Here is a 17,945-nt window from a genome sequence, read left to right as displayed (position 1 = left end):
GGCTCCCCAGTGCCCACAAGAAAATATTTAAATTCTTAGTCTGGAACTTAAGCTTGCAGAATCCTGTCCTTGCTAAACAATTTCTCTACACACTTTGCTCCATGAGCCTCTAGCTCCTTCAGTGTATCAAGCCATTTCCCCACCAACAGCTCTTTGTACTCACTGCATCTTTTTCTATCCCCTTCTGTACTTTCTGTTTAGCCTCCAGAACTCAACTCATCCATCCCTCCTCAGAGAAGGATGATTCCCAGACCAGGTTATGTGCCCCACTGGGCTCCCCCAGCCCCATGGATTCCCCCAACCCCGGGCACTTTGGATCATTCCTGACAGATCTGTGTCCTGACTGGACTGTGAACCCTAGGAGGGCAGAGTCTGGAGCTGTCTCAGTCCCTGCTGTGTCCCCCACACTGCCCAGCAGTGGGCTGGGCACAGAGTAGGTACTTAGCAAATGTTTCATATTGATTAATAAATTAAGTGATTTCATCATGACAACTGCCCCTGCTTATTCTTTTACAAAGGCTTCCAGACCATCACTTCATTCCCAGAGTACTTGCTGCCGTGCAAATAAGACAGGGCTTGAATTTTGCAGTGGGGATGGTTCATCTGTATCTTTGAAAAGATGAAGTGGCAATATTTTTGGTTCATTCCATTTTAGGTTGGCCTCTATATGTTCATAATCCAGAAAATATGGTCATGGGAAAAGTAAAAGGAAACTCATCTTCGGTATAAAGTGATCCATGTTTTTGTGGTTCATATAACCCTGAGGATTGCTAAGTATTTTTTTATCTCTAGTACTGTGGGATGGATGCGTGGTTCGAATTTCTCTACCTGTTCAAGCTTCACTCAGCTCATCCTGAGCATACAGGGGTTGGTTAAGTTCCTCTATTGTCAAGAAACCCCCAAAACACCCTTTGGCATTTCAGTTCCTCACGCCCACTGTTCTGCCTCAGTCCCTCTAAGAGGAGGCAAACTCTGTGGGAAGTCCTCTGACTGCTTAGCCTCCTCTGTCCTGTGGTCCTGGTACAGACTGATTCACAAGTGGGAGTCCCAGAATGTGTGATGTGTGTGTCCAGCCCCCTCAGCAGATCTAACCTGGCACCCTCCTGCCAAAGGAGGGGGACGGGTATCAGGGACAAACAGACCCTACAGCTTGGCAGACTCATATTTAAGAGCTTTTTATTGGCGACAGTGCAGAACCATGGCGGGAGGGTCGTGGCCCAGTGCCAGCCAGCCCCAGCCCCCCGACGGTCAGGTGCAAAATACAAAAAAAGAGAATCACAAATACAGCATGGGGTGGGGGGAGTCGCGGAGTCAATAAGTTGTGGTCCGGCAGGGGCACGCCCTGCTCACAGTCTCACACTCACACCCAGAATCCTTAAAAGATACAGGTTGTAAAAATCTATGATCCCTCAGGCTCGCTCACAAGAGTAAAATCTCATGTCCCCAACACACCCAGAGTCAGGAGACAGCTGGGGAGGATGGGGGGCCATCAGAAAAGAGGCACACTGGGGGGTGGGGGGGAGCGGGCACAAGACCAGGCAGAGAAGAGACCGGCGTGGGAGGGACTCGAGAAAGAGACAGCCAGAGACACTGCCCCCAAATGACCAGAGGGGCCCGGGACAATCAGAAGAGACAGCTAGAGACAGCCAGAGGAAAACGGGAGCCTGACACAGGCTGCCTCGAAGGTTCCAGAAGCAGTGCTTCCAATTCAACGGCACTGCTTTGGGGGGCCGGACGTGACCTAGGCCGACGCTGCAGAAGCGCTCACACACACTCACGCGCACGCGCACACGCACACCCATATATAATATATTTATTTATACATAATAGATATAAGTGCCTTTCGGAAACCAGGAAAGGGATAAATAGCCACGGGGACAGGGGGCGCGGGGACGGGGCACGTGGAATGTTTCCCATGCAGCACAGAAGGCGGCGTGGCCCACCCGAAGTTAAAATTAAAAAAAAAAAAAAAAAAAAAAAAACCAATCAGCCTCACGGTAGAATTCCCGTGAGCTGAAGCACGGGAAGAGTAGGGATGGGGAGCCCAAACCAAGAATCTGGGGCTGGGGGCCTGGGGGGCTAGGAAGCTGAGACTGTGGGAGTCCAGCCCCTTTGAGTTTGCCAGTCCGAAAATATTGGGGTTGGGGGGTTGGGGGTGGGGGCAAGGCCTCAGCCTTTAAATCTTCTCCGGAAAAAAATACTGGGCCCCCTGGCAACCTCCCATTAGTCCCTTTCTAGAAAGGATGTAGGGGTGCCACGAGGAGGGAGAAGTGGGCGTCCTAGGCCGGGGTAGGGGGACAGGCCTTAGACAAGAAGGCCAGGGCTGGGGGCTGCGGGGTCCTGAGGACAGAGGCCACGCGGGTGGATAACTGTCACCCCCACTCTCGATACTGTCACCCCTGGAGTCTAACTCACTGTTGAGGGGAGGAAGGAGGCGGCTGGGAGGAGGGGAGACCAAGGAAAGGCTTTGAGGCGTGGGGAACACAATTCTCTCCCCGCCCCCAGGAAGGGTTCTGTCCCACTGGGCTTCCCTCCCCCGCCCCCCGCCCCCCACCCCACAATCCGGCCAACCCGGTTCACAGTATAAAGCACTCCAGCAGGACGGGCATCACAGCGCCCCCCTGCTGCCTGAATCAGAGAGGCCCAGCAAGGAAGGCCAGGAGGGAAGGCTGAGCCAGGCTGGGAGGCTTGGGGTAACACTGTAATCAGAAAGGAGGACTGGGGGCTGAATTGGACGGTGGTTGTGATGGGGGATCCTTAGGAGACCAGAAATTCAGAGCCACTTTTGCTGGGAGGGAGAGGCTGGACAGCCAGGGAGAGAGGTTCACATTTCAGACTAAGTCTGGGTGGCAGGGAAGGAGATTATCATAGGGTGCATCAACTTCCCTTAAAGGGAGGCTCAATTCAGAGGAGGATCTAACCACGTGGAAATGTCAGATAAATAAGCTAAGGTCCGGGAAGCAGGGAGAACCACCTGGGCCTGGTTACCCCCTGAAGGGTGGGCGTGGGCAACATCGTGGGGCAGTGGTCTGTGGCGTTTCCTTGTCGGGCCTCTCTGGGAAGACTCCAGTCCACCCCGCAGCTCACCACCAGTACCCCTTTCCCTCCGCCCAAAGCGAGACGCCCTCCCCCCACCCGCTCCCCTCCCATCCCCAGAGGTTGGGTTGAGGTGAAAGGGCCAACCGGCAGCTGGGGGGGGGGGGGTCCATTCCCTCCCCAACCCCTGCCCCCAAAGTCACCAGCGTTCTGGCCTCACCGGGCCACAGAAACAAGAGGCGGCACAAAACACAAGGAGGTCCTCCTGTCCGATGACAGTGGTCGCAGAGAGTCAGACAGGAGAGGCAGGAAGGCCACACACCCGCTTTGTCTCTTCCCCTCTCTCTCGTCCTCCTCCTCTTCCAAATCTCTCTCCCTTGTGTTTGTTTGTTTTGTGTCTAAAGAGTTCACAGAGCAAGAAGGGAGGGCGAGTTCAGGGGGTCGGTGGGCTGGTCACTGCCGCTGGGGCGTTGGGTGCCGGCGAACGCGGAGACCTCCGGGCAGGTGAGGACAAACGAGGAAGTGTACGAAGGGTTAACAACAGGGAAGGGGTCGCCGAGGACTTGAACTTCACTGTGTGTAAAGAGAGAAGCTGTCAGGTTGGGGGCTGCGTCTTGGCTGGTCTGGAAGGGCAGGGGCGGTGCTGGCGGGGGCGGCAGCAGCCAGCTGAAACCATCTTCCTTAGTGGATGCTGACCCCGGCAAATCTCTCACCTCCGCCAGCGGGCCAGGACCCGGCCCCTCTTCGTAGGGAATCTTGCAGCCCGGTTTGTGGGCCACCAGCACAAACTCCAGACGCTCCTTCTCCTTTTGGAGCTCAGCGATCTCCGACTCCAGCTCTGCCTTTTCTTCCTCCAACTGATCTGTCTCCTGAGGCGCAGTCGTGGAGAGGAGGGAAGGAGAAAAAGGCGGTGAGCGACCAGAGAAGGTGGGTCGGCGGAAACCAGCTCCCTTAGACGTGCTGCGGAGGCCCCCGGGGGCTGGAAGGCAGCTCCACATGGAGAGGAGAGACCTCCTGATATGGGGGTCCCGGTGTGCTATGGATGGGACTTGGGACAAGGGTCTTGCCTCCGAGGAGCCCATTTTCCCCATATGTTCAGTGGGAACTGAGAAGGGTAGACATGGGGGGCTCTGGTTGCAAGAGGCACTCGGAGGTTTGTTGAATGAATGAGCAATCGTTACATGATTTTAATGCCACCTCCTCTTCTCCGTTACCCTTCCCTCCCCGTCTCCCAGGGAAGAGGCCAGGTGGCACAGGGAAGGAGAGGATCCCACCCCCTCTGCCCTGATTTCCTCAAAGGGCAGCAGGTCACCCTGTAGGCACAGCTCCCAGACCGAGGTGAATTGTAAGAAAGGGAAGGGAGTGGTGGCAGATGCCACCTGCCCATGGTCTGAGAAGCACGGGTGCATGTGACAAGAAACTGACCTAGGAGAAAAGCATTTTGTTTCCCAGACTTTCTGGAATGCCAAAACTAGGAGGAACCAGGAAGGTTCCACGAGGGGTTGAAGAGATGGAGAAACTGAGTCCAAAACGGGTTATGGCTTGCCCAAGCCCGAAAGGGAGGAGAGAGGACAGGACCTGTTAAAGGTCATAAGCCAGGGCAGACAGGGCAGGGAGTACATGAGGGGCTGTGTGTGGGGGGCGGGGGGGGGGGGTGTTTTACCCTGTCTGGCCACACCCGTACCTAGTTCCTTGAGAGGAACCTCTGGCAGTGAGTCAGGCCAAAGGCGCAGGTGGCAAGGGGTAGTGGATGGGGGAGCCCCCCACCTTGGGTCAATGTACCCTCACCCTGCCCCAGGGACCATGCTCACCGCCTGGAGCCGGTCAGTCAGCTCCCTCCGACGATTCCTACACTTAGCTGCTGCCAGTTTGTTTCGTTCCCGGCGAACCCTTCTCTTCTCCTCCTCCTCCGGAGTCAGCTGAATAAGGGAGACAGAGGCCATGAGGTTTGGGGCATGATGCACTGCCTCCATCCATTCCAAACCTCCTCTTCTTCCAGAAGGCCCAAGGGCCAGAAGAGGACCCCTCTGGTCCTCACTGACTGTGGGCAAGATTTCTGTGGCACTAAAGCCTTGCTGGTCCCTCACCCCATGGGTGAGAAAGTTCCCACCTCTCTTGCTTCCCACTCCCAGCCCCAAGTTCGGGTGCCCCTTACTCACCGTCTCCTCTCGGGGTCTCCTAGGCCGGGCTCGGGCGGGGCGGGCAGGCCCAGGTCCACTGGTGGTTCCGCTGGTGGAAGGCCCACCGCTGCCACTAGCTCCGCCACTGCTGTAGCCACTCATGCCCGGCGTGGAGTAACTGGTTCCTGGCATGTCGTAGGGGTCGACAGCCGGGGGCTGGGAGGCCAGTGGTTGCCCCTGGGACTGGGCCATGGAAGAGATGAGGGTGGGTTGCACGAGCCACTGGAGGTCCTGGCTGGTTGTGATCGCGGTGACCGTGGGCACGAAGGAACCGGGCATTTCCCCGAGACCGGCGCACTCCTACGGGGTGACACATACACACACAGGCGTAGACACACAAACAGAGACACCGACACACACACACCCAACACACATACACACACCGACCCCGTGAGTGAGCACAGGGCGAGCGGGTGTGGATGTGTGTGTCACAGGCAAAAAGCCACAACACCCACCCTTCCACTACACCGTGACGCAGTGGTTAATGAGAGGATTTCTGCTCAACTGGCTTCTACCTCCTCCTTCTTCTTCGGGGAAAGGTTGCACGGTTCCAGCGGGTGGTGAATCACACCCCGGGTTGGTGACTCTTAGGTGGGGGGGTGGGGAGGAGGCTGGACACAGCCGGGTGACAGAACCCCCGGGAAGGAGTCACAGCCACACACACAGCCACAACACCCCACCCCCACCCCAGAGGCAAGGGGAGGGAGAGGGAGAGGCCTTAGGCCAAGCCTTCCTCCACACTCACACACATACACACACTCCTCTGAGCCGGGGGGACGAGAGACTGGAAGGTCCATGAGACCTCCGTGCAGGGAGGGGGGGTTCTTAGTTAAAGGGGTGTTGGGGGACAGGCCTAGGAGTTTAGAACAACGTTTCAAGTAATTGTCTCTCCACGGAGTGAGGCCGACAAGTGACAGGTTACGGTGGACGGACAGGTAGAGAAAAGTGACGACCCGGGTTCCCTCAGCCTGCCACGGGGAACGAATGGAGCAGGTCCCGAGCCCCCCCAGTCCCAGCGGCGCTCATCTACCCCCACCCCCAAATGGAATCCTAGAACTGCTCGGCAGGCTTAACTACTCTCCCGGGGGCGTGGTGAGGGATGGGCTGGCTCACTGGCCAATCAGAGCCCTGGAAACCCAGAGGGGGCGGGGCTCCTGGAGACCACCTGGCTGGTTCCCCCAGGGTTAGACCCTGGGTAGTCCCCTCTTCGGACACAGCGGAGGGCTCGGGCGTCCGGAGCAGGGGGATTGGGACTGTGTCTGTGTGTGCCCTGGGAAGAGGGTGACGGCCACCCATGTTTCCCAAAGAGATCCCGGCGCACGGACGCCCGCCGCCCCTGAGATCGGAGAGTCCTGATCCCCGCAAGGTCCTCGTGGATCCATTGGATCGCAGAGGGTCCCTCCTGTCGCGACAGGAATCCCATCACTCGGCCTCTAGAGGCCCGTAACGGAGACCCCAGTGCCGAGGAACCACGAGTTCCGGGGACGGAGGGGAGGGGGAAGGGAACTGCACCCTACAAATAGGAAGGGAAAGTTGATTGGCCAAAGCCCGCGCCGCGGCGGCCAATCGGAGCGCCGGGCTGCCCCCTCCCTTAGCAACGTGGCCCCGGCGTTCCAAAATAGAACGCTCCGGGACGTCAGGGGCGGGGCGGACGAAGGGGGCGCCGCGCGCCGTGCGTGCCCCGCGTCAGACGGAGGATTCCAGCGCGTCAGCCGTTACGCACGGGTCCCCCGTTACGTCTCCGCGCAGGAGGCGGAGGCTGCGCTTCCAAGTGAGGGTTCGAGGCCAGCTTGCCGGCGGGATCGAGGGCAACCCGATGCCGGAGTAGGCGCTCCGATGGAGAAGGAAAAGGGAGGAGGTCGTTGGCAGCTTCCCTGGGGTTTCGCCCACCTGCCTAACTGCGCTGGCTTCAGGTTGGGGACTGAGTCGGGAGCAGTCCCGGAGCGAGCTAAAAGTTCTCAGCCCTGCCACCGCATACACGTTGCACTGAACGGAGCATTCTCCCCACCCCCAAGCTTACCCCTCCGCGTTCCCTCCCTGCGATCCGCGCACACCACCAATTGCAAACGCGTCCCGACTCTGCAGTTTGCAAAGTGTGCGGTGAGCCTGTCTCCTCTCAGATCCTGAGTTTCGGTGCGTCTTTATTTGGGGAGGGGGGATTGCTCGCTCCACCCCGATTTAAAAATAAATGAAATAAAACCCGTAAAGCAGCACCCCAACCCTCCAGAACTTACCTGGGAGGCGGCGGCGGTGGGTGGACTGCCGAAGGAGTCCACCGAAGACAGATACTGAGACTCGGCGGAGGGTGAGGAGCTGCACCGGGAGCCGGAGTCGTAGTCTCCGGGGAAAGCTTGAAACATTTCCCTGGGCACAGGGGGGGCCCTGTGACCACGCTGAGGTCGCCGGGAAGCCAAGGCTATGGCCGGGTGGAAAAGAAAGGTGCGAGTCCGGGGTGAGCCGAGCGCGTCCCCAAAGCGCGCTGTCCGAGAAAACTCGGGATGAGGGCAGCGTCCCGCTCCAACAATGGCAAAGTTTCTGTGCAATTCCTCTGCGGTGCCCAGGCCCCCACAAGATGCCGCTGTGCCTCGAAAGTCCAGGCTCCGTAGGACCCAGGGGCGTGGGGGGGGATCGCTCCCCCAGAGGCTGAAAGCGCTGTCTTGCCGTACAGAATCTGCTTCGGGTGCGGTCTCCTCCACGCGTCCAGCGGGTCCCACGGGGGGAGGGGAGTAATAAAGAAGACAAAAAGAGTAAGTCGCTCCTCCAAGATAAAATGTAGAATTATCTAGAAGAATCCAGCCCCCAAAACTTTCTCGCCGGAAAAAAAAAAAAAAGCTGAACTTCACAGCCCCCAAGAAGAACCACAACAATCAAGTCCCCAAGTCCCAGCTCCGCCTGTCCCTGCCGAGGCCGTAGCTCTCAGTTTTATGAATGAAGCCCAAAGCCGCCAGCCTGTATTTATATGCCCGGGGCCCGCCTCTCTGCTTACGTCACCCTACCCAAGCTCCACAAACTTCCTAAAATCTCTGGCCCCGCCGAACGCAGCCCCGCGCCGTCCGGCAAGAGGTCTGCCCTGGCCTCGGTCTGTCCACCTGCATCACCTTCGCGACCCTGGGGGTCGTGGGGGCTACGTTCCAGAGCCCTCGGCGGGAGGGGATCCCGGCCCCGCCTCCCAGAAGTTCCTGTGACGCAATTAGCCATATAAGGAGCTCGGCCGGCGCGGCTGAGTGTTTGTTTGGTATCCTAGCAATTACGTCAGAGGGAATCCCTCGCTCGCTCGCGCGCTCACCCCGCGCGCCTGCGGAACCCGCCCGCGCCTGCGCAGTACCGCGCCGCCCCGGGGGCTGAGTATTAATAGGCTCTGAAACAAGCCTGGGGAAGACCCCGAGAAGCGGGCACCCCTCACCTCTGGCAGGCCCCCTCAGTTCTCCCGGGGGTGCAGCGCTCTCGCTCAAGAGGAAGGTCAGATCCCAGGAAGAGACCCTGGCTAGCGTGGCGTGAGTCACGTAGGTGGGGAAACTGAGTCTCGAGCGGAGTGGGAGGGGTTTTGCTGCTCCAGGTGAAAGTGGAGGTGGGGGTGGAGCCCCGAGGCTCTTGGAGGCTTTCGGCCCTGACTCGGGAAGTGTTTTCCCGCTCTGAGTTTCAGCTTCAGTTTTCCCGGCTGGACAAAGGATGTGTGTCTTGGAACCCGCTGGCCCCGCAGCCCGGCGTTCGGGGGAGGTATGCAGGTTCGGAGCGGGTAGAGAGCGAAATTTAGGATGAAGCGTCCCTGCTGACGGGGTTGGTAACCTCTCCTTCCCGCGTTATAATCCTACCTGTAGACAGAACGAATGTGTGCGTGAAGAATCATTAATAGTTATGATAGATGCTGGGCGCCTGGGTGGCTCAGTGGTTGAGCGTCCGCCTTTGGTTCGGGTCCTGATCCCGGGTGAGATCGAGTCCCGCATCGGGGTCCCCGCAGGGAGCCTGCTTCTCTCTCAGCCTATGTGTCTCTCACGAATAAAATAAAAATAATAATAGATGCCCTGTATTTAACAATGACCAAATACCAGCTCCTGTACTAAGCCTTTGAATAGGAGATTTGTAATCCTCGAAACGGTGTTTGAAGGTTAAGGGAGGAAAATCTTCACTTTCTAAAAGAGGAAAATAATACTCAGAGAGGTTAAGTGACTTGCCTGGGATCCGATGGCAAGAGATTCAAACCCAGAATGTTAAACTCCAGAGCTCCTACTTTCTTCCTGATTTCTGAGAACTGCCTGGTTCAGCGAAACTCCCTGAAGAAACTGGGTCTTGGGATTGTTGAAATGATAACGGTGATACTGAGCAGAAGCTCTAAGCCTTGCGAACCTGCCTGTCTGCTCACAGTGTACTGTTGTGACCCAGGCACAGAGGGGTAGAGTTGCTTCCCTGCGGCCCCTCCCAGTTAGGAAATAGAGTTCAGGAGTTTAATCTGGGTATTTGGGATGCCACAGTCCCTGGCTCTTAAGCGCCCACTGGAAAGGGTCCCACCTGCTGCTTCACAAATCTCAGAGATCCTGGGTTCGGTACTTCCCCTCCAGTGTGGAGCCAAACCTGGCCCTGGAGGGAGAAGCGCTTTGAGATTGCTGAAGCCCAGAGAGGGGGAGGCTCTGGCTCAGGGTCACAAGGCAGGTCTGAGGCAGAGCAGGAGGGGGTGGGTGGACCCTGATTCCCAGCAGAATCTTCGTTCCCTGCTTTGATAGTGGGGAGGAGATGGGGAGACGTGGAAGGCTGGAGGAACACAGGGGGCAATCTGGGGAGGTCAAGGTTTCCAGACAAAAGTCCAGCCTCAAGCTTGCCCTCCACCCCATTCCCCTACGCCCCCTCTGTCTGCCATCAGTCTGGAAGTAGGGACAAGGACTAGGAGATGACACAGCAACCACCAGCAGGCAATGACTCGGCTCCAGCAGCAGACAGGGAGTGACCCCTCGTTCCCTGTCCTGTCTAAGCCCCTCATCTCTCCCACAGAATTAAGGAGACACACAAATACCCTGGCTGCCCAAAGATCTTCACACCCTTACACCCCGACACAGGTGGCCCACACGTCCACACAGTCACCGGCACATACTCACAGGGTCATGCGGGCATTCAGACATTCACCCACGACCAGCAACATATATGGCCACACAGAAAAACAGCTTCACCCACACCCACATATTGAAACACACAACTGTCATGTGGTCACTGACACACATGACCCACACACCTTCACTGTGGATGCACATGGACGCTCTTCACGTGATCATAATGAGGGCTAACTCTTCCCCAGCCCTCCAACTAATTTCTTTTCTTCTCACCACACTCCTGTAAGGTAGGAACTTTCATTTAACCTGCAAGGAAATGGAGGCCCAGAGAGGTGGAGTCACTTTCTTAGAGTCACACAGCAAATTAGCGGCAAAGCTGGGATGCCAAGACAGCATGTCAGAGCCCATGCTTTTATTTTGTTTATTTATTTTTTTCAGATTTTATTGTTAAATAATCTCTACACCCATCATGAGGCTTGAACTTACAACCCCAAAATCAAGAGTCGCATGCTCCACCTGCTTAGCCAGTCTCGGTGCCCCAAGCCTGTGCTTTTAATGAGTTATATATGTCAATATATTCACATGCATATGATTATGCTCATGTAGACACTTTGCATTTATGCTCTTGACAGGCAGACCCAGAATCTAGACACCCTGGGCTTACATTCTTGTCCTACCACTTAGTAGTTGGGTGACCTTGATTTAGTGATGTTTGGAGCTTCCATTTCCTCATCTGGGAAAGGAGGACAGGAATAGTGCCCAGCTCATGGGGCTGGTGGGGGACTACATAAGATGAGTATCAGGAAAGCTTCTGGATCACACCTGGCACATTGTAGGGAGTTGTTTTGTTATGAAAACAGAGCCACCCTGGGGGACCTGGGTGGCTCATTTGGTTAAGCATCTGACTCTTGATTTCAGCTCAGGTCTTGATCTCTGAGTTGTGAGTTCAAGCCCTGTATTGGGCTCCACACTGGGCATGATGCTACTGAAAACAAACAAACAAACAAACAAAAAAACCAGAAACAGAAACAGAGCCATCCTGACCTTTGCAGATGTGCACCCTCCTAGAGATGTCACCCTGAAGCAGAGATGCACAAGGTCACATTATAACTCTCTTGAGCCATGGATACTTTTGTTTTCATTGCCTTCTTCCTCCATAAAGACATCTAAAATTATATTTTATGCAGCACTTGAGTAATTCAGTCATTTGGGGGTCTGACACTTTTGATTTCAGCTCAGTTCATGATCTCAGGGTCATGAGATCGAATCCTGCATGGGGCTGTGCACTCAGTAGGGAGTCTGCTTGAGATTCTCTCTCCCTGACTCCCTCTGCCCCTCTCAATCTCTCTCTCCCTCTCAAATAAATAATCTTTTAGAAAAATAATAAAATGGGATTATTATGACTGCATTGGTATAAAGACAGAGAATACTATATATTAGAACATTTTCTTTTACTTAGAAGTTCAGGGTTTTTTTTTTTCTTCTCATGTTAAAAGAAATTGCATTTTGGGGGTGAGGCCCTAAAACTACCATAGGCTCTAGTGCCGTGCCCTCTGTGCCTAAGGGAAACGTTAGCCCTGGTGACCACACATGCACACACACACAAACACACACACAGGTATGCACACCTTGTTCACAGAGTATGGGGTGGGCAAGGCAAATCTTTCTTCACAGGGCTCAATCCCAGGGAGTTTCCAGGAGGAGGAGGACCGGAATATAGGGGAGAGGGCAAGACACACACACTCACTCACACACGTACATACCTGCTCTGGCTCTGGAGGGCTTGGCTCTGCATGGGGAGGGGGAAGAGGGAACCCTCAGCCTTCTGCCCCCATGGGTGGGGGCTGGGGTGGCAGTGCCAACTCCCCCTTGCTCAGAGGATCCTTTAAGCAGCCCTGGAGGCAACTCTGCCAAAGGTGGACCTCAGCACATCCTTCTATCTTTCCCTGAACAAAACTCTTGCAACCCTGTTCCTCAGTTTCCCCATCCACAGAGCAAGACAGCTGGATGACAGTGGGCTCTGAAAGCCCTTTCTGGCTCTCTAATTTAATACTGAGAAGAAAGGAGGAGGAAGAGGAGGAGGAAAGCAAATGCTTAGTAGGCTGTGCTGGGTGCTTTCATGCACGTTACCTCAGTTAATCTTCACAGCGGGCCAGCCCCAGGAGGAGGTTGTGTTATTATCCACATTGTACAGAAAAGAAACTAGGAGGTGAAGCCTGAGAGCAGGGCGTCTCAGCTGTTGGTGTGATGGCGAATCAGTTGGGGAATCTGGTTACAGGGCTGATCTGATGGAGCCTTTTGCATTTCCAGCAAGCCCCTGGGTGATGCTGGGGCTTCAGCCCCCAAAAGAAATGTCTGTGGGGGTTTCTGCGTCATGGAGTAGGGTGGGGGTGGGATGCACCTGGAAGTGTGTGTCTTGCTGTTGTGACTGTGACCTCCATGACTGTAGGGCCAGGCGGGTTAGTTACTGCTGGCCCCTTGGTACCCAGCACTGAATAGTTTTACCGGCCAGCTAGGCCAGCTCCCCACTCAGCAGTCCCGGAGGCCTCCTGGAGTGGGTGTCTGTAGCGTGTCAGGGAAGCCAAGTAGTCCAGATGGGGGACTCCTAGCTTGACTTTCCCAGCACATTTGCATTTGGAATTCAAACTCCTCATTCACTGTGGCCCACAAGGTCCACCATAACCTGGCCTGTGCCAGCTCTCCATGTTCTAGATGTCATGGTCTCCCTCCTTGTCTTCAGGTCTTTGAATGTGCTCTGTCCTCTGCCTGAAGCACTCTCCCTGTCCCTTGCTTAGCCTCTTCCTCCAGGTAGCCCTCCGAGGCAGCCCCCCTCCCAGCTCTGTCTCTCTGTATTCATCACCCTCTGGGAATTGGATCTTTCTCTCCCACCAGGCTGCATTGTAATTGAGGCCTGGGCTGAGGCTGTCCGGGTCACAGCCAGGTCCAGCACAGTGCCGGGCATTCAGTAGGCACTCAATAAACATTTGTTGACTAAATGAATCTTCACCATTCACTCATTTATGCATTCAAACCCTGACAGATTGTCTCAGACAGAAGCATATCGAGGCCTCTCTGTTCCTTTGCCATCATGCTCTTTGAGGGGGAAAGATGTTATAGACCAGTTGACAGGCGGGGAGGCTGTACGTGGGTGTTGGGGCCTGGCTCCAGGTGTTGATAAACAGTCGGCCTGCTCATACTTCCTGCCTGGATCTAAGGGGGGAACTGAGCCGAGCTGGTGACCTTGGGTCTTTCCAATCCTTGGTGAGTTGGATTGGGTTGGTGTGGACACATTTTTCAGGGGTACAGCAAAGAAGCAGGTTTGATTTACAGAATCCAAACCGTGGAGGCAGAAAGACACGTACATGCAGCAGATACACAGGCACATGCCTTTCACTTTTGTCTGCATAGATACACAGATAACGAAGTCAGTGCACAATCACACACACACACAGCCAAACACACACCATTGTGCATCCACAGCACAGAGGTGTGCATACACCAAACCACATAGGTACCGACATGCTCCTTTGTCGGTCTGCACAGACACACAACTCCACATGCACAAACTGGCTGAGTTTACCCCACTGCCAGGTAAGATCCCCCCAGAGCTGTGGACTCATGGAATTTCTTTGTGCTGAGATGCACCCACAGATGCATAGGCCCAAAGAGCCTCTATGGACTTGCTCAGAGTTGCATGAAAACCTATAGAACAAGGCACACAGATCACACACCCCACTCCAACATGCACTCACACACACAGTTCTACATCTCTAGGCCTGCAGACCTAGCTAAGCAGAGGCCACTCTCAGCTGCTGGCCTGTCTCAGGCCATGGGCCAGGGGTGCTGTGAACCCCTTCACTGTGCAGGTTAGCTTCTCATTCACCCCCAACCCAGACCCACACAGTGCAATGGTGTGTCACTGGCTATCATCACTCCAGGCATTGGTTGGCAAGAGTGGTCTGCGATGTTAGAGCAAGCCAGGAGAACTTCCTGGTAGAGGTGAGTCTGGACAACCACCAAGTCCTGAAAAGATTTAGATAAGGAGCGCTCTCTCCCTACTGTAGACATGTAAGACCAAAGAAGGGGAAGCAGCAGAGACTGTGGAAAGCTGAGAGGAAGGACCAACCCGAGGTGTTGAAGATGACTGTTTTGAAGACCTTTCTGGCTGGATTTAGGATGAAAATAATCAGAATAGCAGTAATAATATGGTAACAGTCATTTAAGAAAATGACCATGTGCCAGGTGCTATGTTATGCAGAACCACTCTATCCTCTTCTTTAAGCCAGACACCCAGTGTGGGGCTCCAACTCATGACCCCAAGATCAAGAGTCACATGGTTCACTGAATGAGCCAGCAAGGCCCCCCTAGAACCACTGTATTTTTATTTTTTTAAGATTGTATTGATTTATTGATGAGAGAGACAGAGGCAGAGACACAGGCAGAAGGAGAAGCAGGCTCTCCATGGGGAGCCTAATGCGGGACTCAATCCTGGGACCCGGGGATTGAGCCAAAGGCTCAGCCACTGAGGCGTCCCACCCAGGCATCCCACCACCGTATTTTCTTGTTTAACCCTTCCAGTAACACCATAGGGTGGGCACTAGCTGTGTGACCCTGCACAAGTAACTTAACTTCTCCGAGCCTCAATGTCCTTATCTGTGAAGTGGGGGAGAACAGGACACCTCCCCCCAATCCTGGTTTTTAGGAGTACATGAGTTCATATGCAAAGTGCTTAGAATAGTGTCTGGCAGAAAGTATGTTCCCCGTGAGCTTAAGCGCTCAGGGCGAAAAGTAGTATCATCCCCATTCCCCAGATAAGGAAACTAAGGCCGGGAGCCCTTGCGGAACCTGCCCAACTTGCAGGCTTGCGTGTGGTGTGAGGCCCAGGTGCCAACCCAGGCAGGGAGGCCCCGCAGCCCCCGGCTGGATGGGCTGGATGGCTACAGGGCCTCACCACCTGGGGATCGGAGTGTGCGAGATCGCGCGTGCCTGCAGGTGTGGGTGTGCGTGTGCGTGCGTGCGTGAGCGCATTGTATGGCGATGGCCCTGTTCCCTGACCCCGTGGCTCCCTGCGCAAGCAGCGGGGCCCACCCCACCCCGGCAGGTCATCCAGCCGCGGGCCCGCAAGCCACAGCCTCCCGGTCACACCCACGCGGGCTTCCTCCTCCAGCGCTGGGGCCTCCCCGCCGCTCTCCGCCCCCTGCCCCCCCCCCCCCACGCTGTCCCTCCTGCACGTCGGGGATGCCTGCGGCCGGTGGTCCCCGCCGGTAGCCGCCCGTCCCTGACTCAGGCCCCGGTGCCCCCTCCCTGACCCCCGTGCGGCCTGCCGGCGGCCCCCGCACCCAGACTGGCCGCGCGGAGGTGTCTCCTGGGGGGGTCACAGCGGGCCACGTGCCCGCGCCCGCGGTGGCTGAATTCCGCCTGTGATTCAGTCCGCTTGTCTGGGCTGCCGGGGGTGCCCTGGCTGGGTGATGTCAGCGGCCAGGTATGCGGCCCCGGGGTTTCTCTGAGGTGACTCAGGCGCCTGAGCTACCCTTTCCCTCCTGCAGCAGACACTCCGGGCATCCGTCCAGGGCGGGCAGCAGGCCGGCCGCTTGCCACTCCCTTCCCGGCCCCTTCCACGCCCTCCACGGCGCTGAGCTGTGGGAACGGCGGGGTGGGGGTGGGGGCAGGCCCGGGGGAGGGGGTACCCACAGGCCGAGGGCCCAGAGCCAGCCCTGCATGCCCTCGGGCCTTCCCCACTCCCCCCCCAGACCCAGACTCCCGGGTTGTTGTGGGATGAAATTCATCCACTCTGTATTCATCCAATCCACCAAACACACTCCTCAGCGGGGCCCCTGTGTCAGGCAGTCTAGCCACTGGTGTCAGAGCCGAGAACAAGACAGAAGTCCCCCCCCAGAGCCCCTAATGGTGTCTACACACTGTACCTTAAGATCATTGCTACCGTTACCCCCTCCCCAAATCCCACCAACCAGCCTGCAAGACTCAGACTGGTCTCTCTTCCTCCAGGCAGCTCTCCGGACAGCTCCAGCTTCTTTTAATCCTTAGCCCTTCATGGTGCTTGGAAGAAGTCCTTTCTGGAATCTGACCTTCCATCAGCCTGCCTCAGTGGATACTTTTTCTTTTTTTCAACTCTGCATTCCTGGTCCCCTTGAAGGATTTGAACCTCTACTCCTCCCCCCCACCCCCAAACTCCACCCCTCCTTGGCCTTCCCAAGAACCTGAGCTTCACAGTGATGATCGTCACTGGGCCTTGTAGACTCTGAGTGCTCGTTGCATTCTTACACCAGGACCAAGACTTAACAGACATGGCTTCATTTGGCTACAGTCACTTCTGGAGGAGAAGTGCCCATTTTATAGGAAGGAAACTGAGACTCAGAAGTAGGTCACGACCACACAGCTAACACCCGAGTCTGTAACTTGAATTCAGGACATACGCATCCAGGGCCGAATAAACAGGAAGTAATAATACTGCTGACGATCAAAAGTGCTATTTTTGTAAATATTTATTGTGTGCCAGGCACTTTCTAAATGCTCTCTGTACAGACTCATTTACTTCCCACAACAGTCCCATGAGTGGGCCGATTACTATCTCCATTTGACAGATGAGAAAACTGAGGTATGTAGAGGTCCTAATGCTAAAAGAGAGAAGCACACAGTTTCAAGTCCACAAATATTGACTGAGGCCCTCCTATGCGTCACATAGGGTGGCGAGTACTGAAAACTAGAGCTGCGCAGCCAGACACAATGCCTCCTCCTGTGATCCGAACCGCACAGAGGAGACCACCACCCAGAAGCACAGAACCACCCTCACAGTTACACCAATGCGTGCACTTGACATGGACACACATGAATCATTGATTTATTCACTCAACAAATAACTACTGAGTACCTATTGTGTGCAGGGCAGTGCTGGGGACCCAGCGGTGACAACAGCTCTGGGCCCTGCCTTCATGGGGCACACAGTCCAGTGGAGGAAACAGACTGTAGATAAACAAATGTATAACTAGTAGAAATTGTGATAAATGCTGGAGAGAGAACTCTAGAGATAATCTGCTCACTACAACAGGTACCTGCGTATAGTTACACGCACGTGACCTATATGAGATTCAGAACCACACACACAAAGGACTAGAAATGCAAACCAGAGGCAAAACCGTACACAGGCACTGTGCTTACACAGTTTCCACATATGACCACATGCAGAGACACAACTATACACTGGCATGCACGAACACACACACACACATGCAAACACACAGAGTTAGCAGGGCTCCAAATACCCATATATCCAGATACACAAATGCAAGCTGGGGAAACTCTGAGTCTGGTAATTAGTTGCTCTTTCACTCACAAAGGAAGCCCTCATGATCATGCTTTCACACAGGAAATACCAGACGTACACATTGTCACTGGCAGAGTCATGCACCTCCAAGTCACATCCATTCACACTGTCACACACCCAATTTTTTCTCTCTGCTTGGAGATCCGCCTCAGCCCTGGTCACATGAAGCTATTGTATGGGGGGTGTTGGTGGGGGGAAGAAGTTGGGAATGAGCTATTAGACCCTCCCAGCTGTGGACAGCATCTCCGACACAGGATGGAAGGACCACGGGGCTGCCTGTCTGATGAAAGAGGCTCAAGGACAGGCAAGAAATCAGAACCCGAGGGGGAGCGGGGAAAGGCTCGGGAG

General features: G+C 55.4%; 1 protein-coding gene across 3 annotated transcripts; it reads right to left on the bottom strand.

Moving 5' to 3' along the window:
* Positions 1-1,159: 1,159 nt before the first annotated feature.
* Positions 1,160-8,146, bottom strand: FOSB (FosB proto-oncogene, AP-1 transcription factor subunit). Of its 3 annotated transcripts, XM_072754979.1 has the most exons (5): positions 7,451-8,146; positions 5,196-5,516; positions 4,848-4,955; positions 3,750-3,905; positions 2,154-3,609 (listed from the first exon to the last, which is right to left on the bottom strand). In XM_072754979.1, exons 1-5 carry the CDS (start codon positions 7,574-7,576, stop codon positions 3,607-3,609), a joined length of 714 nt encoding a protein of 237 aa, XP_072611080.1. In that variant the 5' UTR covers positions 7,577-8,146; the 3' UTR covers positions 2,154-3,606. The 3 variants fall into 3 exon arrangements, with proteins under 3 accessions (XP_025869843.1, XP_025869844.1, XP_072611080.1); XM_026014058.2 differs by having other exon boundaries at positions 1,160-3,905; XM_026014059.2 differs by lacking the exon at positions 7,451-8,146 and adding an exon at positions 5,672-5,906 and having other exon boundaries at positions 1,160-3,905.
* Positions 8,147-17,945: the final 9,799 nt, after the last annotated feature.

This window comes from Vulpes vulpes, chromosome 1, assembly GCF_048418805.1.
Source record: "Vulpes vulpes isolate BD-2025 chromosome 1, VulVul3, whole genome shotgun sequence".
Taxonomy (NCBI): Eukaryota; Metazoa; Chordata; class Mammalia; order Carnivora; family Canidae; genus Vulpes; species Vulpes vulpes.
This window is presented reverse-complemented; position numbering and strand designations above follow the sequence as displayed.

Bases quoted from the DNA above. Each gene is read 5' to 3' on its own strand.
- FOSB (XM_026014058.2), bottom strand. From the start codon at position 7,576: ATGTTTCAAGCTTTCCCCGGAGACTACGACTCCGGCTCCCGGTGCAGC. The intron at 5,517-7,450 runs GTAAGTTCTGGA...GTCACCCCGTAG, and splicing joins CCACCGCCGCCGCCTCCCAG to GAGTGCGCCGGTCTCGGGGA. The intron at 3,906-4,847 runs GTGAGCATGGTC...ACTGCGCCTCAG, and splicing joins TGACTGACCGGCTCCAGGCG to GAGACAGATCAGTTGGAGGA.